Source organism: Trichoplusia ni, chromosome 8, assembly GCF_003590095.1.
Source record: "Trichoplusia ni isolate ovarian cell line Hi5 chromosome 8, tn1, whole genome shotgun sequence".
Taxonomy (NCBI): domain Eukaryota; kingdom Metazoa; phylum Arthropoda; class Insecta; order Lepidoptera; family Noctuidae; genus Trichoplusia; species Trichoplusia ni.
Window position 1 is genome coordinate 5,677,190 of NC_039485.1, and position 27,982 is coordinate 5,705,171.

Genomic DNA, 27,982 nt, shown 5'->3' on the forward strand with positions numbered 1-27,982 from the left:
TCATTCATTGAAAAGCCAGTATCAATTATTATCTAGTTCCCTGATGTTCCTACACCGAATGATAAAGGTTATATGGCTGTGTTCGGTGTGTAGGGCGATTTCTACCTACGCACGTATCAGCCATAAAATTATAGAATTGAATTTACTCTGATCGATTGGATCTTGTTAAGTAACTTCATATGTTACATATGGTAGGTACCGAGTAGTCGAGTTAGTGAATAAAGCTGAGGATCATGTTTTACGACTTCTTGTCTCACGTAAAAATAGGGCTCTCGGGGAAATAGTCTCTCGTACCGACGCTTACTATGTTATAAGCCTTTTACAATTTCGTACTTCAAATCACACAACAAAGAAAATGGGGATAATTCCTTTTTTTTTCAATTTTCCAAATTAGTTAACTGACTCAATGCACAAATAGCGGACTGGTTCTCGTCACCAAACCAAACTCCATGAGCGCAACAATTAGCGGGTTCGGTCCCCGTGTAGGCGTTTTTATGTCGATCGAATGCTGTATCTGGGTATGTTCGGGCATGTGAATTAAATGTTTCTGAAATCGTCGGCAACACAATGATTAAGTTCGTTCCATGAGTCGATTTTTTAATGACAAAGGTAAGTTAATAATAGGTAATGAACAGTATTTTTTCGTTCATTCTTCGAACATAAAATGATCAAATAACAGTGCATGGAAGTTACGCGAGACGTCACTTTAAATGGAATGTGTATAAATTTTGCGAAATCGTTACGTCACAATTCCTCTGAAACTTTCAAGCAATTCTTCGTTAATGAGTATTGTACAGACAAATAAAAAAAATACAAATATTTTTTATTCTCTATTTCTATATTGCAATAAACTAATTTACATTTCTGGTTAGTAACAATTCAGATTCCTGTTACCAAGTAATTTTATTTCATAAACCATTTGGTATTCACACAACAGACGTCTAGCCTACAGGGAGCATTTGTAATCTAAAAAAAATCGGTCAAGTGCGAATCGACCTACAGAAGGGCTAAAGAAAAACAAATCAATGGGTTAAACCCACAAATTATGTGACACTTGTTTCTTTACAGAAAATTGGAAACAGAATGAATTTCAATAACAAATTTATGACCGTCACAACAGTTGCTTTACCCTCGAACTTCATTTCTAATATTTGTTATTAAAACAGCAACTAAAAACATCAACTGAAACAAAATCAACTGTTTAGTTAATAAAGTTCATGAGATACAACGCGGTGACTCGCGGAGCTTCAGTAATTGGGTTCCAGTTTTACCCAGGCAACCCTAAAAAGTATTTCTTTTAGTTCTCAACTGGCAGCTATCCTCACAAGTATTGTATCATTACAATAGTATTACGTCATGTATTGTAGTATTTCTGTTCAACACGACGCGACGTATCGGGATTTATCGTTCTCCAAGTGTTTGAAAGCGGAATAACTTATTTGTATAAATGTATTTTTGGTGTACCTATTTCTTTATATACTTGTATTGTAGTTTTTGTCTCGTATCTTGGAGGTTTACTTGTAGTCTTAATGGACTTAGCCGAAATTCACATTTTGGTTAAACTATGTAAATGTGTTCTGTTTTTTTTATCTCTCTGCCTTTTCGCGATTTCCTCAGATGACTTCGAAAGAAATAAACGTCACTTTATTAATAAATATGACTAAAATATTGAATGGCAATAGAATTAATGAGCTCCGATAGGTTTCTTAGCATTGGGTATCATGTTTAACATATTACTCGCTGTTACAGTTTAGATAATAGTCCTGCTAATCCTATAATCTCAATTTGAGAAATAATGTCATGCTAATGTTCATTGATAGTCTTTTCCTAAATACCATATGCCATGTTTTCATTCAAAGTTTTGAAGTAACATTAACATTCGTTAACTGTTTTAATTTTGTATGGCAGCTACAATTTTAGGTGATTACAACTTTTAAATTGTTCTTCTTGTAGTTTAGAAGTAAATATTGTACCACTGGGTAACGCCTCTCACCAAGGAATTGGTATTGATCAGCTTGCTTACTCATTGAAACGTTAAGCATATGAAGCAATACAGTTATCATTAAGTGCGCATAATAAAGAAGAATATTCAGGAAAAAATTGAATGCGCTTCATTCTCTTTTTGGATGATCCGAAAGGGTTACCGTGGCTCCGGTACACGAAGGGCAAAGAAAGCAACACGGGTGGATTTTAGTCAGTCATAGTTTGACACTCCCTGCTGCACAACCCAAAGCAGAAGGAGTCATTCGATGATTTTAAATCCGAAAAAAGAGGAAAAGGTAAATAAATAAATAAACAGTAATCCGTATATTACTTTGATTATATTTTTTATTTTAAAATGTCATAAAATGATATCAACATCTTAAAGTTAACATTGATAAATAGTCGCATTTCATACTAATCAATTGGTTTAACATGAATTCAATTATTTACAATGATTGTCATATTTATTGTCATTAATTATTTAAAAAACAATATTTTATTATTCAAAGTTTATTAATAAATATAAAACTATTTACAAAACCAAATACAATCGTTTGAATTTTATTTAATAAACTTTACGGGAATCGCTTTTTGTCTAAAAAATATAGATGTAAATTTCATTCCGGTGTTATTGTACAATTATAAGGACTTGGTTTGAAACTGTATCAGATATTAAAAAAAGCATAAAAGATAGCACATTCTTCAAAATGTGATTACGATATTCAGGTATCAGAATTATACTAAGCAAAACTGGAAATATCACAATTTAAAAATTAGGTAATTCATCAGTGGGTTGTATAAAGGGAATGAAACTTGCTACAATTACTTATTACAATATAACCAGTAGAATATTATTACAAGACTGTCATATTACTGAAATAAAACTTAATAGAGATACCTACATTTTTAATATTCATTTTTTATAATTATTACTAAATACGCGTTCATTCATTTATACAGTAGAATCGATTCTTATCAAAATTCATTTTATATTTTCATCGTAACTCTATACCTACGATAAATTCTTTCTCGTTACTTACATAATACTACGTTATTCTAAAGTCCAAAAGGAACTTTCCCTACAAATATTTTATTTTAACTCATAAACATGAATGAGCCGAATACATTACTTTATACTATCCGGAAGACATAAATTTATTATTACGATTATCAATTTTTATCGCCTAACACTTTCTTTTGTTACAAAATAACTAATTTTATTCTTACATTTTTATTTTAAACTAAAAATCGAATACGCTAGAAACTAACAAAAAAAACTTTTGGTATTTTAAACAGACTGTGACTAAACATGATTATAAAACTGTATAACATTAAAAAAGTATATATAAAAGTAGTGTAAATTATACAAATAAATATTACATCTAAATCACAGAAAAGCAATGACGTATAGAAAAGAAAACTTTGTATTAATAGCATGCCTTATTTTGTAAAACGATACAAAATTGAGTACAAAATCAAATACATTTTGGTCATTCATTTTCGTTGTCACAGGCATATACAGTATACAGTCGTTATAAAAGAAAAAACACTGAAATAGAATTAATTAAATAATAAATAAAATGTATATTACAATATCTAGTTTATTTTATTGTTACATTTGTTTCTTAAATCTACAACTATTGTCTTTACAATCGTATTGTCACGTATCATTAAATGCTATTTTTATTATCATACATTTCTTCATAAACACAAATTATTTATTTATTATTACTATTCATTCCATTATTACTGTATAATTAGAATTGTAAAGCGAGAATAATAAAATATTAGCTAAACAGAGTTTCTAAAAACCTCATTAAATGCGATCGATGTATCATCGCTTATCCAATAGTCGTCCGTTTTTTTTTTATTAAATAGGTTTTTTGATATGATATTTATGATATTATCAAAAAATTTAAATGTTTTCGCGTAATTTATTTTAATAGCAATTCGAAAATTATCTGTTTACGTATTGATTAATGCGAATCGAAGTTTTAAACTAAAAATACTTTACCGTACTTCATCATAGAATGTATATTGTCGATTTTCATTGTACTTCTCTCCGCTTAGCATTAATCAAGTCTTACGTAAGCAGTTTCCAGTCGAGCCTTACGATTAAGAATTTCATTTATTGTCTCAATTTACTCATTAAGGCTGAACTCATTTATCGATAACTGCTGATACCATAACAATATTAACATCGAGATCCACTAAAACGTTTACAACAACCTCAAATACGTACTTACAAATATAAAATTCAACAGCCATGTTTTTATCACTACATGTTTTTTTTAGAAATCTAATTTCTTTCTATACAAATATTTTTATTAGTAGTAATATGAACATGGGAAGAAATGGAACATTCATTTCTTTAGTATTATTGTATACGACGTATTGTCTTGGTGGCCCAGTGGGGCGTAGTTTCTGAGTTTCGGTCCTCTGTGCGTACTCGTGTTGAGTGTTGTTGGGCGGGTTGATCGCGTTGTTGTAAAAGTTGTAAGCGTTGTTGAGTTCTTCTTGCGGGTCGAGATCGAGTGCGTTTTGGTCTCGCGTCTTGCCCCGCGTTTGTCCTCTGTATTGCTTCTTGAGGTGTACCTTCGGCGGGCGCGTGGTTGCAACAATAGTTGTTGTCGGTTCCGGTGTTGTTGTTGTCGTTGTGGTAGTAGTTGTTGTTGTAGTTGTAGTTGTGGTCCTTTGAGGCGCTTCTGTTGAAGAACAGAAGAGTTTGATTAGTCTCCAAAATTATATTTTCATTTTAAATATTAAAAGAGGCAACATTTGAAACTTTAATTAAATGTTAAATATTACATAACCATTCGTAAATTCAAAATTAAATTTAAATTTATATTTATCAATATTTTTAATCATTAGCTATGGTATTCAATGACTATAAATTATAATTTAATCGTCATATCTGTTATCTAATAATAAATGATTTTACCTTTTAATAGTATAACGCCCTCAGCCCTCCCGTAGCCGTTGGAAGCTGAGCACGTATATTCACCGAAGTCGCTCTTCTTAAGTCGATTGATTGTGAGGTTCATTCGCAACGCATACTCGTTCAATACTTCCTCGGATATCACGTACTTTGAACTGTTCAGCAGCTTCCCACCTTGAGAAAAAAAGAACAAAATATTTTAAACTAATTTTACATTTAAATAGGTTGTCATACGAATTCGTAATTATTTATCACTTAAGGATTACTCTCGCTTCCAATCAATTGATAAATAATCAGTGTCAGCGACTGAATATGGATTAAACTATATGGGTATATCGAATAACCCATCTCAACATCGATCGATGTCGTAAATCGATACATGGCTTTGCGATATCAAGAAAGGCTAGAATAAATATTAAAAAAAATAAATTATTAATAAATAATTATTAATAGTAAACTGAATTAATAATAAATTCAGTTTACTGCATATAGTTCTGGTTTCTGTCGTATAACATCAACTTTTATTGTAATATAGTAAAATACGACCTATATTACTAGCAAGGTTGTACAGTCAGCAAAAGAAGTCGGAAATCCAAATTCTGATTTACTAAGTGCCAGTATTTTATATTACCATAATAATAATTTACCTTTAGTTGTCAAGTCTAATATGTTACATATAAACACAATAGCAAATCTTTCAATTGAATTGCGTTTAGTCGAAAATATGATTGTGTTAACCGAGTTTTGTTGCTGACCGTACGTAAAAATACGATCTATATCGCTTGCTAGCAAGTACCAATAAATCCTGTAAGCGAGTATACGATTTAGATTTACATCCAAGCCTCATATTCTTGTCCATGAATCATCGCTATATCTTCTTTAAGTAAATCACACTGTCGGTTTGCGTTTCGTTTTTGTTTTTCCGTATTTAAATTGAATATTCGAATCATGGATCAGTTTTATCACGGAATCCTTAATTAAGAGTGTTTTTACCACATTCGAAATACAAAGTGAAAACTCAACCAATGTTGATATTTCCAATACTTATGAAAGACCTCCATTGTGTATGAAAACCTTGAAACCTCAGGCAGGCCTCGAACCAGTGACTACTCAACTCAACGTATCGTTAGATTTACCAACTAAGCAATCCAGATCGCTGGCAAAGAATCCAAATTTAATCTTAATTTCATTTACACGCCTTTTAATGTTTCGATATTCTAAAAGACGATATTCATATTTAATCAATAATTAATTTATTTTATTCATTTATAATTGGCGCCCAGCGTGGGACCTTTTCTTTTGCCCGACATTCTTAAATATCTATCTATAGTAACTTAACAGCAAGAAGACACAATACTCAACTCCATAACTATTACTCAATTTTCAATAACTCACCTGTTTGTGACTTCCCTCGCTGCCAGGTGTTGAGTGATTTCGGCGAGGCCTCCACGTAACATTGGAGAGTGACTTGCATGTCAGTAGCGCGGAGGACCACCGGGCTACTCACTCGCACGATCGGCTCGACTGCGTATAGAAAACGTGACGTCATAAGGAAGGAAGCTTTTCTTTTCACTTAAGAAATATTTGGGGATTTGAAGTAATGTTTTGTTTTAAAGGAAAATGTTAATGAGTTGTAGTAGGTATCAGAATACAATTGAGATATTTTCTTTAATTTCATTGATTTGATGAATAATCATAGATCATTATCATCATCATCTCAGCCTATCGCCGTCCACTGCTGAACGTAGGCCTCCCCCAAAGAGCGCCAACCATCCCGGTCTTGGGCAGCCCGCCCAAGAATCATAGATACTAAATTGAAATTCCAATAAGGCCTTAGATTGATCTGATTTTCTTGAAAATACCACATATTTGTGTGTATCAGCAGTAGTAGTAAATAAACTGACTGTCGGGACTTTAAAGGATATAAGGCCCTCTGAGTTAGATTCGACATTTCCCTTATGGTAGTAAGTTAGGCAATGTCAACTCAATGTTCAAAGAAGTGACGAAAACACAGATATCACATAAACCTATTTCCCGAATCAAATAATTACAGTTCAATTCATAACACCTATTGATATAAAAACAAAACAGTTTTCAATAAAACAAAACACGGACTACACACGGAAATGTACAATAAAATAAATGCCAAGCACCATTCCCCAACCTTCAGAACATTAAGAATACATACAACGTTACGTAAAAACTGTATACAGAAGAAAACCTAATTACCCATACAAAAGAAATGATCAACAAAGTTTAACTAGGTCGAAATTAAGTCCACTCAATTACGTTAACTCAAGCCTTTAAAGTCAGACACTTTTGTTAAGGAGATAACTTAGACAGTTTATATTCTTGAATCTCTATATTTTTAGGTAACTTCACAACGTTGTTTGTTCATACAATAATTTTAAAATGTACTTTAATATTTTCCTGTCGTAGCTTTAGAGGAAAATTCTTTAAGAGGTTTACACAATCATTTGTATAGGAACTCTTTTGAGTTTTGCCAGAATGGTTTATCAAGGAGTTTTTATGCATATTTTATCGTTCAATTATTTACTGTGTCTTAAATCAATTACTGTATTCGTTATTCTGACTGATAAATTTTTAGTTTAATGATTTTGTATTATTTCTAAGATTTGAATACTGTTTCGATCTTGCCGCCATATCAGAAACGAAAACTTTACTGTCAATCATGCATTCCTAAATTAATGTTCATTAAGCTCAAGGACAAACGTAGAATGGAACAAAATGATGCTCCATTTCCTTCTAATCCATCATTCACTACTATGTTATCTCTTTCCCTACAAAACATCACTTCATGTCTTATATCATATCTCTCTTCTCCAAAAAACTAGTCACAACTACTTATCGCAGTATATTTCTTTAGTAAATTCAAGTTACTTACATTGAACGGCGACATCGTAACGTCGGCTCACGGTAGGCGGGACTCCGTTCGCGGCAATGCACAGGTATGTTCCCATGTCGGTACGTTGTAGACCCTTCAGCGCCAACGTCGAGCCTACGATGCTATCAACAACTGAACAAAAAAATATATCATTAGTATGGCTAGTTAACTGCAATGTATAGTTTATTGGAAGTTTGTTACAGAGTTAAGCAGTAAATACATTTGCTTTGGTGTAGTAGCCTAAAGACTGTAAAAAAAGGTTAAACGAAAACTCATTTTTTAATAACAACTTTCCTTTTAGTATATTACTTTAAATCTGTTCATAATAAATATAATATTTCAGAATTAATTTAATTGCCAAAAATAATATCCAAAATCCGCAACGTATCAAAATAACAAAGCCACATCACTATCACGATACCTAATAACACTATTATAGCAGTCTCAACATTATAACAAGTTAGAGGGGTGTTTATTACTTCGAGGCTAGCATTACTTAGCACTTTCAACAGTTATGATCCAGGTCTTACATCAAGTTGAAAGAGGCCTCTTTATTGCTACGCATAAATCAGTATAACAAGAGCATTCACAAGCCGCTTAAAAACCTTACAGTCATGAAATTACAATGTGCCAGGAATGAAATAGGTCGCACCTGTTTAATACATTTTATTATTTTTTTCTTATAAATGGTTTTTGGTGCGGTGTATTTTGTTTTTAAATATTAAAGTGAGTTGTGGAATAGGTAGAGTCAGTTTATGTAATTTAACTTGCGCTTATTTATAACAACATATAATATCTTCAGTATTAGGAAAAGTAAGATTTTGTTTTTGTCTTGCTCTATTACGTTTTATTTTGAGAAGAGGAAAATTTTATTGTATATGATTTTCTTTCCGTTATTACCAGTCTTACTCCTTTCTTTTCATTTGAATTTCTAAACGATAATTTAGTTCAAATATTCACTACTAATCACTACTACTACTAAACTATTACAATAATAATTTAATATGTCTGGCGATCTGTCCTTCGGGGTAATCGAAGGTCTAAATTTGATAATTTATATCCTTGAGACATCAATATGGAATGGTCATTGAAATTAGGGATCAAATGTCTTCCACCGTAACGTCATATAATTACAATTGACTCTTAGGATCAAATTGTGGATTACCATAAACTTTAATTACTATTATTATGTAGTTATAAATGTGGTTATATTTTTGTACACAATGTACATAGAAAAACCCCATGTATTAATAGTTTAAGAGAATAACAAATCTTTCTTTTTTATTTGGAAAGGGTTTACTCACGCGTATTTATCGGGATAGTCCGTTTAGTTTCGGATCCAACCAGAGACCTTCATCATGAAATGACGCAGCGATAGAGTCGCGAGTCGATCAAACTTATTATTAGTAACCGTATATACTAAAATAACTACTCATTAAAATTGAATAGAAAATCAAACGCCTATTAGCTCACAGCCACATTGCCAAGACATTCAAAGGGAACTCCTCACTCCCCTATTCTGCACAGGACATAAAGTATCCATTCAAACTTCTTAGAACTCATCTAATTTTCACAGAACTATAAAGTTCCGCGATATTGAAAACTTAGAAAACGGTAGCGTCACATGCATAATACCCTAGTACATTGACGTCTATGTTATTACGATATCACACTAGACTCCTAGAGTACGTGACTCCAACACGTTCATAAGACAGAACATCAAACAAACTAGCACTTCACAACTTATGAATAAAGTCAAACGCGTCTTACATGAATAAATTTACGAAAGCGGCGAAATCTTGGTTTATATTTATTACAACAATTTCATAACGGAACGCAACACTCAGGAGATACGTTTTGTAATGAAAAATTATGTTGTTCTTGTGTACATTATGCAACGATGATGTAGCTGTATACTTAACATTGTTAAGACTCTTTAAGTAGGCATACATATACTTACACTATATGACTTTTAGAGCGCTTCATGCATTTAAGTCAGCAAAAAATCTTACTATCCAAATAATTCAACCGAAAATTGAAATCTAGAAAACGACTTCAAACTCATTATAAATCTCGACTATTTCGCTTTACTTGTAAGAAGATATACAAACACTTTTTGAATTAATATAGAACTCCTGTTCAGGTATGGAAGGAAGTCAAAAGACGGTAAGCGTTGAGCGGATTAATTGTTTTCTGGGTTCTCAGTTGTCAGAAGAGCAATATGAGCTCTAAGATGTTGCTCTGAATGATCCGAGGAACAAAGAACTCAGACTTAAGTACAGCTTGGATTAAAATTCCTTAAAGAAAAAAGTACGTGACATTATCCCATAAATATATTATTTGTTCTCTTCATCCATCTATATTCATGGGGTTTTATGAAATAATGCGAGCGTAAAAAACGAAAGAGGTTTGCAAGGAACGTAGCCCCGGGCGCTATGTTCCCACTCTCAACGTACAACAAAATTTACGATGGATTATAAATAAATATTACTATTGAATATTAATGTTTTTATTTTTATGTTAAACCTATCCGCATCTAAAATTACATCCTCATGCTTTAATCAAAACGTACGTAACTGCGAAAGCAATTTGCTATTTCACGATGGCTGTCAAATTAAATTTAAATGGAAATAATTTATCGCTTTATTATGGCACACGACCCCCCGCTGTATCCAGGGAGCACATAAAATATTGTTACTACGTAACGTGTACAATATCAGAAGCGAGCGTTTGTATGAAATTGTGTTTTATTAACGGGTTATAAACTTGGGTTGCGACATGTCGTTGCCAACTTGTTACTCGACGGCGTCGGCCCTGATTCAGCAATTCTCCGTTATTATTGCTCCGAGACTAATTGTTTTCCGATTTCATTCTAGCTGAACAATTTTCTGCAACTAAACATGTTTTAATTGACGACATTGCTTGGTTATGAAGCGGCGCGGCGATATGTTGTAATTAAGTTTTTGTTTTTGCGGCGTAATCGCTTCAGTTACGCGTTCTCGTAAATGTTGTTTTGTTTTATGGACTCTCTAAGTATTTACTCATTTTATTTTATTTAGAATTTTCCCAACTCATTGATTTCAGACTCCAATTTTATTGGAGGCAATCAGCCTTCTAATTGTTTTATTTGTGTTGGCTTACTCTTTTGCATGTCTTATGCCAGGCGAAACTAATCTACTTTTTCCTTCTAATTCTTTACAAATGTAATAATCTGATTTTCTAGAAATGTTTCTTTCCGCACTTCTTCTTCCGAAATAGATAATAATTAATGCTTACATTAAGCAGATAGTTAAATCGAACATCGTTGTAATTCATTAGGTAACCTCATCCTAATTGCCCAATATTAATCTGATTAAATCAATTGTTCCTGCCTTGATTTGGGCAGAGCTTACCGTGTAGCAGATCTAATAACAGGCAATATTATAATGCTTTTGTTATAAGCCATTGATAAGTATTTTGACCTTTTTACAAGTTCCAAGAAAGCAATAATACTAATTTACAGTTACTGAACTATGAAGGGTTCGTAAATCTTAAAGTACTTCGACTTTCTCAACTGTTACTAGTACATACTAAGATTTTATGTACCATAAATTTCTTCAAACAGAATTGCTTTGTGCAATCTGGCCACCATTCAACGATAATAAACTCGAATTGACCTCTTAATCTTCTAATAAAAATAGGCTCAAAGTTAATTATTACAGTAGATTACATTTATATTGTTCGTTAAGCTAATTTAACGATACACAATGTTTTATTATGAGCAAGTTAATTAAGTTCGTTGGCAGAGCGCCGTCGCCGACTCTAGATAATCGTAGTCTGATATAGTTGACTCCACGACACAACTATTATTGTTTCACATCCACATGTTGCAAACAGGGTGTTTCATTTTATTGTACAACGCAACTTCAATTATCTGGACCTCGGTCGTACATTATACAACTACCATTGTGTATTTTACGCATACGTATTGCAAAGGTGAATCCATTTGTGTAGTATGGATTGATGTTTTTGAAATAAAGAATTTTAAACCTCATAAAACATCATCGCTTCAACATAGTTATGGTCAGACCAGAGTTACAGCGCAGTGAGCTCTAAATTCCATTTCAATAAGGAAAAAAAAACATTTTCATCCGACGCTGATAAAGTGTTACGTAGGTAAGCTAATTACAAATAAAGCAAATATTTACAAACTGTTAATTAACAGCACCGCGATCACGTCAGGACGATTTACCGTTTTTATGTACATCCGAACGACTTTTCAATAATCCTATTCAGAGCCGCGTTCGCCGCAAAAAAAGAGAAACGAGGAAAGTAGAAAAAGGAAAATGTGAATAGCTACTGCGAAGGCAATTCTTACATATTTAGTGAAGCGTGTTTAACATGTCCAATTAATACAAAGGCAGAGCCGGTTCCACCACTCTGTTAACTATTACAACCACCCTCCGCTTACTGAGGGCCGCCAGTCTTTTGTTTACGCTTAATGGCTTAAATAAAACGGGTCAAATTCGTAAAACACCGCACCGAAAAGGTTTTAAATAGAGCAGTGGGGACCGGCAATTTCGGGTCTAATACATTTATATTAAGGTATAAATTAGGAATACAACAGTGTGTGTATGTGTTGAAATTACTAGCCCTATAATTGCTTCAAACTCCTATGTCTTTTCACCTAGTGTTTCGTTACGTTAAAGGGTTTGTCATTATAACTATAAGAGATAACAACCTTTTGTCAGGCCGGTCACTAATCCGTTCGTTTAATTTCCTGACCAAAACCCGGATTGTACAATATTTTGTTTAAGTAGCTATTGAGTTCTTTGAACACGTTTTTTCCACGGAAATGAATTCGAGGCCTGAACATCAGACGTCGCTTTCTTTTGTTTGACGCTGACAGCCCTGAATGTTTATCAGACGAAAAAAAGCTCATTGAATTTAAATATTACGTTAACATTTTACAACATGATTTTGTATAGAATCATAGGTTTTAATTAAAGCTTCGAACGAACAATATTTATTGACGGAATAAAATAAATCAGTTTTACAGGCAATTTGAGTGGGCGTGTCTTATTTAACGATGCCTCGCCTCGTCCCGCCTGTCGATGCGTATAATTTGTTTATTTAGCCGTGAAAGGCGATAAATCAATATTGCATGTTTGTATGAGCGCGATTATCGCAACCCGCTATTTAGATGTCATTTCGTAAGCACATTGTACATTTATATCGAATTTGAATTTTCTTTCCAATATCTTAGGGTAATATCTTAATAAATCCCATAAAACTCCAATGTTTTAACCGCTCTAGCACCTGCGCCCGCTCCGGGCGGGCTTTGAATGCAAAATTAGTCTTGTTTCTTTTTTACCACTTAGCTGGATCTAACCGATGCGAATAAAATTCAACGGAAAATTGACGTTTTCTTTTTTGCTTTTAAACGTAGGTTGATTATTTTTTATTTGAAACAATTGCTTACGAGTCTGAGTGAAGTCCACCTTGAAGGGAATTTTCTCGTCTTTTGTTATTTTCCTCAATTATAAAACATGGTTGGCTTCGAAATCCATGATTACCAACCAATTGTTTGAAAAACAATTTCACTTAAAATTCCGCGCCAATTTATTTCCGTAAATTAAATATGAACTCTTTTAATTAATCAGCGCCTCGAGCACTCTTAACAGAAGTACTCATACCGTTTATTTGGAAATATTGCTGAGAATATCCGTCTATAGCAATTTATTACCCGTTGAACGACGAAGAGTGGAGTTTGGTTTGTCATCTTTGTCTAGGTCTACTTACTCCTTACATACTTAATTTACAGTACACCTAACTTTATCCTAATTTTCTCACCTTTAACCTCCTTTCCATTCTCATCCCGGAACACGATATGCCGTCCACCGGTACGCTTCCAGGATATGGTCGGTTCTGGTACCCCGGATGCCGTACAGCGCAGTTCTACTGCCCCACCTTCAGGAGCACTCGCCTCTGAGCCGTCATCGTCAGCTATGTCTGGTGGTATCACCACTGAGAGGTAACCCATCTGAGGAAGGAGGTTCGATTAGTTTTTGTTCTTGGTGTTTTGGATACTGGTACGTTTAGTTGTTAAATAATGTGTGAACGTTACGACTTTTGCTTTGTGATCTGCTTATTGGTATGAAGGTTTTTTTTGCCTTATAATTTGTGACTGAAACTGAATTAAAAAAATATTGAAAGGATACGATAACAAATGTCATTTATAATTCACAACTTATTTTTAGTTGAAAAATATTTTACGAAATTATGCATTTGTAATATTGTGTTGCACGTAAAAATATAAAACTAATTTCAGCGTGTAAGTCATGTTTTCGTCATCAAGGAAGAAGGTTTACATTCGAAAACAATTAGTCGATCGGCCCAATTAATCGTTTTCACTTCATTCACACATTAGATTTATTTAGCCTTTTTGTTTTTCCGGGACGGTATTATTTGCTCGTTTGATTTATGTTTTGTGGTCCTATAAAATATTACAAACATAAAGACAGAAAGTACTATAGAGGATTACCGAAAATGCATCAGAGGTTTACATGCTCTCCAAACTGTAATTCGAATTTTCATAGCTTATGAATAAATGTATTCAAATAAACGTCATTCGTAAATAAAACAATCAAATTCTCGAGCAATTATTGTTGTTTGGTATAACAATTATCGCCAAAATACCTAAGTTATTCATAAAAGCGAAAAAATGTATACACAGCCTCCAGATTCAGATGTTAAAAGGTTTTGTTTTTTCATTACTTTGCTTCATCGAGTATTTACAACATAAACAATTTGATTGACGTTAAATGCTTACAACACAAATTTAGTTCTAAATTCAGATGAAATCGGGATGGAACAGAAACATGATTGTTTTTTTTTTCTTTTTACTGTCTTTGTTTTTGACTTTATAATTGACATATCGGTGAGTTTATGATCAGTGTTCTATTTCTTTAATATTTAAGCGTATCTTTTATAATAACAAGCTTTGTAATATCTTTGTAGGCAAACATTATTTTTATTGTTTTAATCAGTTACTTTATCATAAATTTAATTTTTAGCTCTCAATATTTCCCCCATTCAAATTTGGCATTTGAGCGGTACTAAAACCTAGTTTAGAAAATGTCTAATAGAAATAATGCCAAATGATATCATTTTTATTTAAGAGTAGTTTAGTTTGACAACATTGGTTCTGCTGAAACCATTTACTTTCTTACTTAACTGAAAAATAAAATGGACCAAAATAATACTGTTAAGCCTAAGCGAATCAGATGTGTTGCTTGCTAATGGAACGAAATAAAACTTGACTCTTTAAAGTGATTTAAAGCTCTATATATCCGTCGACGGTGTCGGCTAAACGACTACGATAGAAACGTAGCGAACAACATCGTAGACGACCGGCGTTAGAAACGTAGCGGCTACGCGCCGTAGCCAATGCTACGGACACGTAGCAATACTACTGGTTACAAATTGCTACATGCTAGCCATTTGTTGAAGTCAATTAAGCTGGATACTGCTATAAGAAGTTGAACGTATTCGAGTCGCACGCAACACACAGATATTAATCGGGAACATTACTGACGTACACGTAGCTGGTCCAACGTAGACAAAGGAAAACACAGTCATTACGGCGCTCGCTCCCACGAGTAAACCACTAACTTAACGTAGAACGTCGCTGGAGCAGGAAAATCGACTATTATACTAGTTTCATACATGAACCGTTATTGTTTAATTGTTGTTATACAAAATTAAATAAACGAAACGCTTGATAAAACAAATAAAGACGTTTTTAGAATTGAATTTTTGTTGCATTTTTACTTATTAAGTTCTTAAACAGAATTCAGTTTGAAATATGAAAAATATAACAGTTGCACGTGGTGCTATTAAACCTCTAGCCATTAGTTAATAGACGGCGTCGCTGTGTACACGTCTCATATTGCATCGTTTATCTCCCACACTAAGCACAATAGCTACTCGGATAACATTTACACAAGTCTATTGCATAACACGAACAGAGAACAGATTAACTGTCTGCTTGTCTTGTACAACTCAACAGAAATTAAGATGCCCTTCAAATTGTCCCATGATTTTAGTAATGATAGGAGGATTTTAAAGATGATAGGAATCTTATAGTTTATATAGGCTCATCCCTTATTCTAATAATGTGAATTCAGGGCTCCGTGAATGTTGCATGAAGACGTATTGTCCTCATTCCTGGGCTCGACGGAGTGACTTTGACAAAATTCCCGGGCCGCACCGCGTTTCCCCGGCCCCGGTATTTGCGGCCAGGTAGATGCCGAAAATCGCCACTTGGATATTTTTGTACCTTAAACAACACCCGTTTGATGGCGAAAGACAAAGAGTAATTCTGCTTTTTTTATTTTTCGTTTGTTTTTTATGCGGCAGTCGACGTTTACGCTGATGCGAGGATGATGTTGGAAAATTTTGAAGAAGGCCTTTAGAATAGGCTGGAAATATAAAATGTAAACAGTAAACAGAGACAGTTACTGGCAAAAAGGCTTCTTTCTCTGAATCCTTTGAATACGTAACTGCTGACTTTTAACTTTGAACTTCGGGAATTTTATTTTGTTAGTGTTTGTATGTAACATTTTTCAGAGAATGCGATGTATTGTCCGTGTCTCCGATCTGAAGGAACCAGTGACACACGGACTTTGAGTGAATTCCTCGCGAGCTACGCGACAGAACGCGACTGAATGACTCACATTCCACGAATAAATATTCATATGTATAATTTGAATGCGATACAATTTAAAACTCGAACTCGAACTCGATAGTTTTGGAATGTTAAATTGTTTTTCAAAGTTTTATGATTTCTAGAAACATTTGATTCGTCGAAAGACTTAAACATTTTTCAATTATTGTATAATTGCCGTTACGTAAATCAAGGAATAGGAGGATTTGAATTAAGGCCCCGAAAAACAAAATTCGTTTGAAAATTTTTATTAGAGCTTCATCAAATGCTGTATACTCTGTGTTTGATCACCACTAAATATAGAAACGATGTTTAAGGTTCCTTGCCTTAGAGTCTATCACCAGGATATATCTCATAACTGGACGATGTGTCTCTGATGCTGCTATAATAACAAATCTTCGATGTTAATATAATAAGAAATACAAAAAAATGTAATCAAGGTTAAGCAATAATTGGTACGTCATTTTTACTTATTTTTTTCAAATTGTTTTCCTTTACCCTATTCGTAGGGAATCCTCCATGTCACGACTCCGACTCGCACTTGTCCGAATTTCACTAAAACTTTTTTTTTAAAAATGCGATTGAATGGCTTTCAATACAAATTAATTAACTGTACAAAATATCTTTTCAAAGTCGATTCTTTTTGTGGTCTATTTACAGAGTTTCTATAGGGAAATTAATTAACACGCAGCACACAAGACTGAATTTCCATAACCTAATCATTGAGACATAGCCGTACTATTCAGGCCAATTATCACAATAGTGTCTGTGATTACAGCCTCACGTCATCATAGAACAACTGGAACTGGCATGGCAATAGTAAGCCTCCACCTCATACATGTACCTAATAACATTTCTAGTCACTTTTCTCCGCAGTGTAAATTCTTGAAGACAGTTTCTTGTCACATGAATTATGCAAATTCGTGGTGCAACCCACGAACCGAGATGCTCCAAGATTTACATTCGAGGAGCGCGCGACCTCACATTATAAATAAATATTATGTAAGTGTGTGTAATATTGTCGCTGTATATGCAATGTGTTACTGAAATGTACCGCTTCGCAAGCTGCAGTCAGTTTTTCGTATTAGAACTACACCGCATTATGATTTTGCCGCTCGGAATTTGAATTTCCTGTTAGGACTGCAAAGGAGGTTTTACTCCACAATTAATCATAACAGTGTATTTATAATACTGTAGTAAGTATCATTTATTGCCATCCTAGCTTCCGCGCTTCGTATCGTCTGCAAACAATTATTGTGGTCTTACAAATATAAAATATAGCCTTTGTTTTTCTCAAGATTCAATTTATCTAGACTATTGTACTGTTAATTTTCTAGCACAAGTTCTGTAGTTCAGCTGTGAAAACGTTCTCAGAATTGTTCAATCCAATTGTATTAGTGGAGATTAAGAAAACGAGAAACGCCACTTAAAAGTGATCTAAAAACATTTGGACGGTTCCATTTAGCTGGGAGGTATAAAAAGTGTCCCGATAGACGCCAGTCACGTTTCACGTTCCATGTTATAGATTCAAAGCTTCGTTCCGCTCCGTGGGTTCGGCATCAACAGGTAAGTGAGTCATTTGTTTCCCCGGTGAAACATCTCGGCTGAGTAAGGTCTTGACGTGTGCCTCAGAAGATGGACAAGCAACTTGCACGCGCCACGACTGCGGCCATTAGTCCACGTCACTGTAGGTCAATGTTTCAAGTATCACGAACTTTTTCCCCCAGCATACCCTATATACTTAGAATATTCTATGAGCTTCGCGTGATTGATAATGATTATAATTTAGTCAGTTAATTGAAACTTAATTGGTATGCAGCGTTTGACAGCTTAGCTACTGACCTACTTAACGTAATAATTGTATAATTTTGAAGTAATATTCTTTATTTTTATAATAACTATCGTGAGACTGATTCATTATTAAATGATGTAACGGTTCGACTCGCGATCCCGCCGCGTCTGCTCATGATTAAGGACTCCGGTTGGGTCCGAAACTAGTCGGGCTACCCCGATAAATACGCGTGAGTAAACCGTTACATCATTTAATAATATTGTTTAGTTTTAGCTGTATTCTTCTTAAAAATCTTACGATCGGAATGGAATAAGAACATAAGTTATTGATGGTTATTAGTAGAAATGTTCTGATGTTCGGTCGTTAAAATTTTTAAACCAGGTTAAAACAGGTGTTAAATTGGTTTTGGTTTATTTTTTAAAGCTAGAGGCAATGCAGTGCCCCTGTCAAACCTCGAGCAAAAAATATACGTTTCAAAGTTACCTAAGCATTAGTAGCACCTTATTTCAAAAGTAGCAAGGTTTATATTCCTATTAAATTGTTTACAAAATTAATATCTCTTTTCAAATAATTTTAAAAGCGTCAGCATTTTTCGAATTAACTTACTCAAGCTCGCAAACTCTCGCTTTGCATTTTTTTCGTTGAAATATGTTGAACATCAACTCTTGCTTTAAAGTTGTCCCGGATCAAGGTTTACTCGAGATTAACTATCCAAACATTTGCACGTGAAAGCTTGCATGCTGTCAGCCGTTCGTGCAACGTTTTTACTAGAACAACGATTAGTTTGAAACTCCAAGCGGACAACCAAATTATTTGAGTTTAAAACGGCCCTTACACTTACCGTGATGGACAACAGCCGTCTTTATTACTCATTTTTTCCACCCCCTTGACCCAAAACAGCTAGCTTTTATACGCCAGCATTTACGACTCAATGTGAAAGTAGCTCACAAAATAAATCTCTCGTCGGTATAAAAAACTTTTCACATATTGTGTTACCAAATCCGCAACGTTAGAATAAACGTGAAAGGGAAAACTTTGTATAATAAGAGAAAAATCTCTTAGACACTATAAATATTGATGTATTCTCGAGACCGCTTTCACCATATTCAGACGTGGAGTGGCAAACCCTTATGAAAAAGCAAATACTCTGACTGAGCTCGCACCTGTAGCCCGACACAACAAAAGAATGCTGAGTAACGCCTGCCGATTTTTCGGCTAAGAAATAATTCACTTGTTGATTCTACTCTCTAGCTTTCTACTTACTTTCCTTTTATGTATTATTTATTTTACTTCCAACGAGCTTTGGCACGTTATCCGGTTAGCGAGAGCCGAAGCCGAAATATTAGCGCCCCAACAATATCTCCATACTGTTTCAAAATATCGCAAACTATAACTACTAATACTAGTCCTAGTAAACACGGATCGGCATAATATTTCAACGAGCTTATGTATAATCCTGTGAGCATCGTAAATCCCGCATAGGAAGCTAAGCTTTGCCACAATATTTAGAAGCGCTTGGATTTTAGGTCGCTTTAAAGCTGGCTCTATATTGAAGGTGAAATAATTGTGTAACATGCACAATAGGTTCACATTTTACAAGGAAGGATTCCTCTGAGCGTCTCGAATTCCTCCGTCGCGTATTACTTAGTGTTTGTAACGGCGGGCCTTAGTTGCGACATCACGAGGCAACTATGTCGAAGAATGTGTTTATGGTGCCAAGAATGAAGCTCCTTAGCAGCGTCGGGATTCTGAGCGCGCCTCGAGCCGCGCGCCGACGTCTACCTACAGAGGTAACGGCTTCATTTGTTGTCAACCTTTTCGTGTACAAATATTTACGCCTATGTTGAAGGCATTTATAAAGGAGCATCGTTTTTTCAAGTACGCCATAATCAAAACCGATATTTTATTGTGAATGCGTGTTGCAGCTAGCGAGTACAAATGTTTTCTATATAAACATAGGGATAGTTATTTCTTTTCGTACATAATTATAGCGTATTTTTCCTCAATTGCAATCCGAATTTGACGTATTACTACCGCTGACCTTCGCAAATACCTACAAAGCCCTTTGCCTACCTGTTAAATTGCAAAGCTTTCATTATGAAATTCCTTAAATATTATGCTATGAGGTGAAGAAACGATTTATTATAAACTTTAGAATTGTGAAGATTCTTCAAACGAATTTAACTTAATTTGGAACCGTTTAAAAATAAACTAGATGTGCCCTTTTCGAAACCTCAAAGAAGTTGTTTATATTTTATACCGGTCGTTTTAGAATCGTGGCCCCATAGTAATAGACCATCCATCGTCCAACTGGGCACGGAGTTCAGCGCTGTAAACATTTCGCAAACGGGACTTTAATCCCGGTCATAAAAGTAATCCGCTCATAAAGTTACGCGACGATGGACAACATAAGGGTAGGGATTTTCTCTCACAAAGATTTCTAAGTAATTAAGATAAAATACCAGGAGTTTTTGTATGTAACTGGAAGCCAGAAGCTCTCGTTTTTCAACGCTCATATACTGAGTTAATCCTGGAGTATGCAATAAAGCTACTAAAGTATTTGTGTTCCAGGCGAAATTACCCATATTGAAAATACCCTTCGTCGCTAACAGCCGGCTAAAGGCTTATTTATACGCTCGCGTATATACTTCCCTCGCAGTAGGCGGCTCCGACCTAGGTACATTAAATTTAGATCCTTCTGAATCATTAAATACTTTCAATTTAATACAATCCGACAGACTTACAAACTGTTGCCGTATTGATTTGTAATTACAAAATTGCTTTTGTTTAAGTTATGCAAAGTATTTGCTATTAAAACGGATTCGAATGAGTTTTATTTGAGCGGCGAAGTTTGGAACTTCGTAAATTGTTTGATTGATAGAAAAATGTTTTTTAATTCTTTACAGCGGACGCTGGCTGTTGAATTGGGAACGTGATCTTGGTGGAGAGAGAGAAAAAGGGGTAGGATTACAAAAAACACGGTCGTCCATCACAACCTCTGTCAACAAGGCGTCCCATCAATGCCGCAAAAACAATTAGTAGGTCAATATTTATTTAATTGCCTGAAACTGACCGGCCATGAATGATGACCGGTAAAACCGTTGTGTTCGTGTTGACGGATATATTATAATTACTCAATAGATTAAACTTTATGGTCGTTGTGTGTACCAATGACCATTGTAGGATAATAATGTGTGGTCAAACTTCGTATACTAATGTGATTTCGGTGTAGGGAAGTAATAAAATATTTATGGCTGTAATAAAACTGCTGGCTAATATGCACTGCTTTATTTGTGGATAAAATTATCAGACATTTTCAAAATTAATTCATGCTCTGGCCTCAATTTTAATTAATTCATTCAATTTTAACTTAATTTTATTTTAAAATACACTGTCAAATAAAACAACTGTCAATTACATAAGTGAAATCCTAAATTTTAAAAAGTGATCTTTGATTTGTTTGTTTTTTTAATTTTCACTTAAATGCTTAGGTCTGTTTACATTATTTGTGTAAATAAAACCGCTTTTTGGTTGAGAGTAGTAGTGCTAGCAGCCCTAAGTAAATACGCGGAGGCAACGTGAAGTGAGCAATCTCTTTGGTACGCCCATATCGACGTGTAATAATGTGATATAATATAGGTGTTTAGTTGTTCAGATTTAAAAATATAAATTAAGTGTTAAGTAATTGTGCCTATTATAATCGATATTAACGAGTAACAAAATAAAAATAATTGTTAAACAATTGGCACTTCGTTTTTTTTTGCGAAATATAAAGTGACGTATTAAACCTCATATATGTGTCATTATTTTAGTAAAAAGTTTGACTATTATGGATGAGATGAACGTGACTTGAAAATTTCTTCTCCTTCAAAATGTCTTTTTTCTTCCCATGAAAATGATTTATAAATTTACCTAAGATATGTGTCATTATTTTAATAAAAAGTCTATTATTTATAAGATGAACGTGATTTCAAAATTTCTTCTCCTACAAAATGAGTTTTTTTTAATCTTCGATTTTCAATATTCCCACAGCGAAACTAGAGGTATATTTAGTTATAGACTATATTCGTGAAGATTGACTTTTCTGCTTTAACGTAGCGGTAATCAACCGATTCCCGGTATCATACTACTAATAGGCAAAGTATTCGAGTATTGAATAATAGTTACAATACTATAATATTATTGATTGTTTTTCTTGTATCGTATTATTATTTATGAACGCATACTAAATAGAGATTATCCTTATGAGCTAGTAATTCAACGACTGGATTATAATTATAGATACCAATGTGATTAATGTGGACTTAATAAGCTTCAATACCCGTTGTAGGAAACCATCTTTTGAAGCGCTAGGGGACTTTCGGTACAAAAAAAGGGAAATATTATAATAGTTGTGGAAGTAAGACAGAGCACTCAACGTTGTAGAGCGCCATCTCTCTCTTTTCATTGTATTTTAAATATAATTTTGACATTAGTACACATAATGCATAGGTTATTCATAGTCGTCGTAGCCTTGCGGTTCTATGCATGGGTTTGTATGGACAATACCAATGTGACTTTTCAAAGTTGTATGTGTTTTCTTAATTATTCTAAAACATCACTGTAAAACGGTGAAGGAAATCATCGTAAGGAAACCTGTCTGAAATCCTATGTTTTTCCTCAAGGTCAACTCTATCTCTGTACCAAATTTCATTAAAATCAGTTCAGTGGTTTAGACGTGAAAGCGTAACAGACAGATAGACAGACAGAGTTAGTTTCACATTTATAATATTAGTTGGGATATAGGCTGGTATAATTTCAGGTTAAAAATAAAGTGAGACTAATATCTTACTTTTAATTAAGCACTCGGTATTATAAATACAAACATAATACCGTTAAGACAGTATCTAATTAAAAATTGTAATCTTCTTTAGAAAATACGATTTATTCAACTAAGAATTGTTATTTAGCATTAAAACGAAAAGTCAAATACGTGTAACGGGCAAGAAATCGCAATTTAGAGTAATGAATGTAAGGCAAAACAGAGAGCGGCAATGAGTCAGGATAAAAAATTGTTTTTCTGAATATTGCCTTACATTTTTAGTTGGAAAACGAAATGTTCCAGTTTTCCCTACGAGGAGCGGACTGCCTTTAATTAATTATTTAAAATATTATACAGTATTTCGTATAACGATGCTTGATAATGAAACGTTGAGATATTAATTAACGAAGTATCTACCTTTATGTAGTGAAAACATTTAGTAGTTTGATCTATCTGTATTCGTTTATTATTTTGGAAGGAATTTAAGATGAGAATAGTTTTAAGTCCTTAAAAAAAGTAGCACTAATAAAAAAAAAGAAAATTTAATTTTAATTAAAATACGCATGAAACTCAAACTTCACTCAAAATAGTTCTAATTAACGATCTACATCACAGTTTCCGCAAAATCATACATCAAACTTCCTAATACTGCCACGTGTTCAAATATTAACATACGAAACAGATGACAATCTATCAGAAACACATCTACTTGTATAGATAAACTAACACAAAGCAGATGGCAATCAAGTCTATACAGCTGTTAATAACAAAGCCGCTATCTCCCATAAATTATATTTGTGTCACGTGGAATGTCAGGTTGGAATACACCAGCTATCGCGCTCAAAATTCTGCAACACAACTATTTAGTTGTTAAACGTTTTGCAGCAAAAACATAAACAGCTGAACATTTGGAAAGTTGTCTGGGTCTCATGAAGATGTCGCGGTGACATTCCGCCGCCTCCCTTTGGCAAGCGCGTGCATTCCGCGCAAGACTTGACAAAATTCCCCGTACCCGGCTCAGCTATGTAGCCTACACGCCGCAAAGGTAAATAACTTAATAAGTGTCGATGTTTGTGCATTGTGTTCAGATAATATCAAACTTTAAACTGCTAATAATTTCATTTTAGCGAGAGCTTTTGTTAGTATCGAGTTTCGAACTTTGAGATTATGAAAGATCTTTGTTTTAAAGTATATTATGCAGTTTAATATCAGATTTTTGTTGTGAAGCTAAAAGTTTATATCTTCGTTTCATTAAAAACTATTCGGATTCAACAGGGATTTCCCTTTGTGTGAAAGACTATTTTATTTTGATAAATAAACCTAGCTTTTCATATAAATAAAAAACGCTACCGACATATGAAAGGCATGTGAATATAAAAGGCCTAGTCATATTTGTAATAGAATAATCTCAAAACAAACATGCATCAAAGCATTTACACGTATGCAAATATTTTTTGATTGAATAAAATTCTAAAAGTGTGATGGTTCACAGCGACGACCAATACCGATGCCAAATATTATTCTTTCCAAAACGTTTGTCTGACATTCGGTTGACTCTGGTTTGAAAACATTGTGCAGCTAGTTCCATTTTATATTGAATGTTGAATTATTTTATGTATTTGTTACTTGTGATATGATAATTATGAATTTAAGTAAGTTTACTTAAACAAAAATTAAAAAAATCTTTATATAAACAAAATATATCGATTTTCCCCACTCTTGGATTAATGTTGCACACAAACATTTATCTTGGGTGGGAATCGAACCCACGACCTCTGTTATAGCAGTCAGGGCCACCAACCATTTGACCAACAGGCCAGTCAATTGCGGTTGTAACATTGAAAACGTCAATATCACATGGTACAAATGAACTCTACAATAAAACAAAAGCCTAAACAAACCAGGAAATTAGTACAAGCATTACAAATACGAGTATTTTCAGCTGTAAGCAAAGCAGAATGTCAACGTCCATTACGCCCGCATCGCACAAAGACAAGCCTCACAGCGCTGTTTACACAACCCAGCTATAACTTTACATAAACTCTGAGATATAATACTCTGCATCATTTATTGCATTCGTTGAAAATAAGCAAAAATAATCTTAGTGAAAATTTCAACTCTCTAACTATCACAGGTCTTACAGGCTGGTATCGGACGAGCAGGGCTTCAGTAATTAGGATCCGTTTTTATATTCCGTATCTAAAAAGAAAAATTCCTCGACAATCCTGTATATTTTTAATATATCAGAAATTATTTTGATAATTCCTCGATACCAAAGACTCGGTAAACACCATGGAGGGCTCTTAACTAAGAAGGCCAAGCTCTTGACACAGAAAACAATCCACCATAACACTTATAAAGAGGGTCTTTTTGAATCATTATATTATTAAGGATTGAAAAAGGTATAAGTACGGGTATATTGGTATTTTCACCATTATTAGAATTAAGGTTTGTTTATAATGAAACTGGTATGTTCATGTCGAGGTCAGTATGTTGCTTGTACATCTGTAACACGTGGACGTCTTTACACTGCATGTACATTTAAGTAAAAGTCATATATGTGTTTTTAAGAGACAAAAATGTAGTGTCTGTGCCTTATGTGCAGTGTTTGATTAATGAAAGGAATTTTGTCCAGAAATTTTCTATTCTGCTTCCAAAGTGTCCTTGAGTCGTATTTCAATAGTCAATCATTTTTATTACTGCTTAATAAACATAAATTAAAAGTCACCTAGTTTGACCGCGACGGACTCCGATTTTTATTCATATTTTCACACGGAATGCCATTTAATTCATTAGATCATTCAATCTGTTAAAACTCTATTAAACACTCTCAACAAAACAGAAAGATACATTTTAATTCCAGACACAAAAAAAAATCCTCCACTACGATAATAGCAACACAACAAATTCAAAATCATCGAACAGAACAGCAAATTCGCGTTCTATTTCAAATAGTACCGCCAACGTATCGGTAAGGCGAACTGTAAATAAGGTAGAGTATCGTTCGCAATACGAGTAGGTAAGCCACGTCCTCCCGTTATAATAATATTGTATCAAAGTTACTTGGGAACAGGAACGCGGAACCGTGCCGTAACAATTTTCTCTACACTTTGACATGACGTGCTCATAGGATTACGCGAGTAATATTTAACATTGAATTAAGGATGATTAAAACGTTCTCTTTGCGTTTGGAGAGGAACGATGTTGACAATTTAGGTGGTTGGGTGCTTTTTGATGGCTGTGTTTTGTTTGGAACGGAAAATATGAAGAATAATGATGACGTAAAGGTGTTTTTTTTTGTTTTTGAAAATTTTATTTATCCTATTTTTAATGAACGTATGTTATAAATTGGCATCGTAACTAAGCCAAGCTTTATTCTAACACGTTTTGATAAGCTTTACAAAATAAAATTTAAAAAGCCGCCGATACAAAAATCGGTTTTCGCCACCCCACAACTTTTCAATGGTAAGCCTGACTTTGATCAAGCATTTTTAAAACACTCGCACATGATTCCCTTTTAAGACATAACAAACTAAATTGAAATTGCCGCATCAAATCGGGAGCTATGACGCCGGACACAGACACTTCAAACTTATAGCACACATATTTTTACGTCGGGGATTAAAAAGAGGAATAGTGCTTAAACTTTTCGTATACAGTGACCACACCAAACGAAACTAAAAACAGTATTCTATACATTACCTGTTACTGAACGACAACACATAAAGATATATAATGAAAAGCTATAATGGATAGCGAAATTCTAATGTCGACTCATAAGTTACAAGTTATTGAATAGTTTGTTCTCGTACCCGTGTCGCACCTAAACTTATAAGCCTGTTTTGCTTCAGAATCTGTCAGCACTTTCTAACCTTGTATGCTTACTGTAATAATATGTTATAGACTGTTGTTCACTGCGATTAAGGATAAATAAATGAAACCAACTTGTCGATAGGAAATAAGGAAAAACCGACATATATTCCGTTGAACGTATTTACGCTCGAGTTCCCAGGAATAGTAGTCTAGTATTTTTTTTCTTACTCAAACCCAATCGAAACTGTTTTGGGCAACCGTAAGGAGCTTGATTCAGGTATTTTAAACAATTGCTTATTTTTCATAATATAAATAACCGGTCGGTCATAATAGCAAGTCGGACTTGACACACTGAGGATTCTTTACAGATAGTCTACGATTTCACACGTTTAAGGCCACTAACCTCGATTTTTAATATTATCATTTTTTTTTAATCAGCAACAGAGATATATCATTTGTGATATTTTTATTAGAGAGTAAAGTTTCACATATATCAGTGAAACTTTCAACTGTCGAGCTAAACCGGTTCAGAAGATACTGCTTGCTGACAGACTGAAGGATAGACGGATAGATTGATAGACGGACAAATGGAGAGACAGCAAAGCCTTAATCAGAAAGTTCCGGTTTTACCTTATAGGTACGGGAAAATAATCCAATGGCCATATATCCTCGTAGAAGTAGAAAATAGACAAACGTCGAATGATAAACTAACTCTACAGACCCGTCTGTCAAAAATAAGACGAATCACTTTCCAGTAACCTTTTACGAAAAACAATCAAGAAAATATCCTGCATAGTACCTTATACGAAGCGTGGATAACATTGAATATACATTCCACTCCGATATGTGAAAAATGTAGAAACGAAATACAAAGAATACGGATTTAATTTATCAGATGAAACACTTCAACGCGACGTGACAAAGTCTAGGAGCTCGATGCAAGCTGTCGACCCGTATCGATTGCATACATTATTTGACTGGCCTGTTGGTCTAGTGGTAAGTGGTACTGGCTGCTATACTAGAGGTCGTGGGTTCGATTCCCA

At 34.0% G+C, this 27,982-nt stretch overlaps 1 protein-coding gene across 1 annotated transcript in view; it reads right to left on the bottom strand.

Annotated features, from left to right (window-relative positions):
* Positions 1–3,232: 3,232 nt before the first annotated feature.
* LOC113496605 (lachesin-like) overlaps positions 3,233–27,982 on the bottom strand; it is a 58,202-nt gene continuing 33,452 nt past the window's right edge. The window contains exons 5-9 of the mRNA XM_026875876.1: positions 13,659–13,848; positions 7,827–7,958; positions 6,317–6,445; positions 4,925–5,095; positions 3,233–4,688 (exon numbers count right to left, since the gene is read on the bottom strand). Of these exons, the coding sequence (XP_026731677.1) occupies positions 4,294–4,688; positions 4,925–5,095; positions 6,317–6,445; positions 7,827–7,958; positions 13,659–13,848 (1,017 nt within the window). The 3' untranslated portion in view covers positions 3,233–4,293. The remainder of the gene's footprint in view (positions 4,689–4,924; positions 5,096–6,316; positions 6,446–7,826; positions 7,959–13,658; positions 13,849–27,982) is intronic.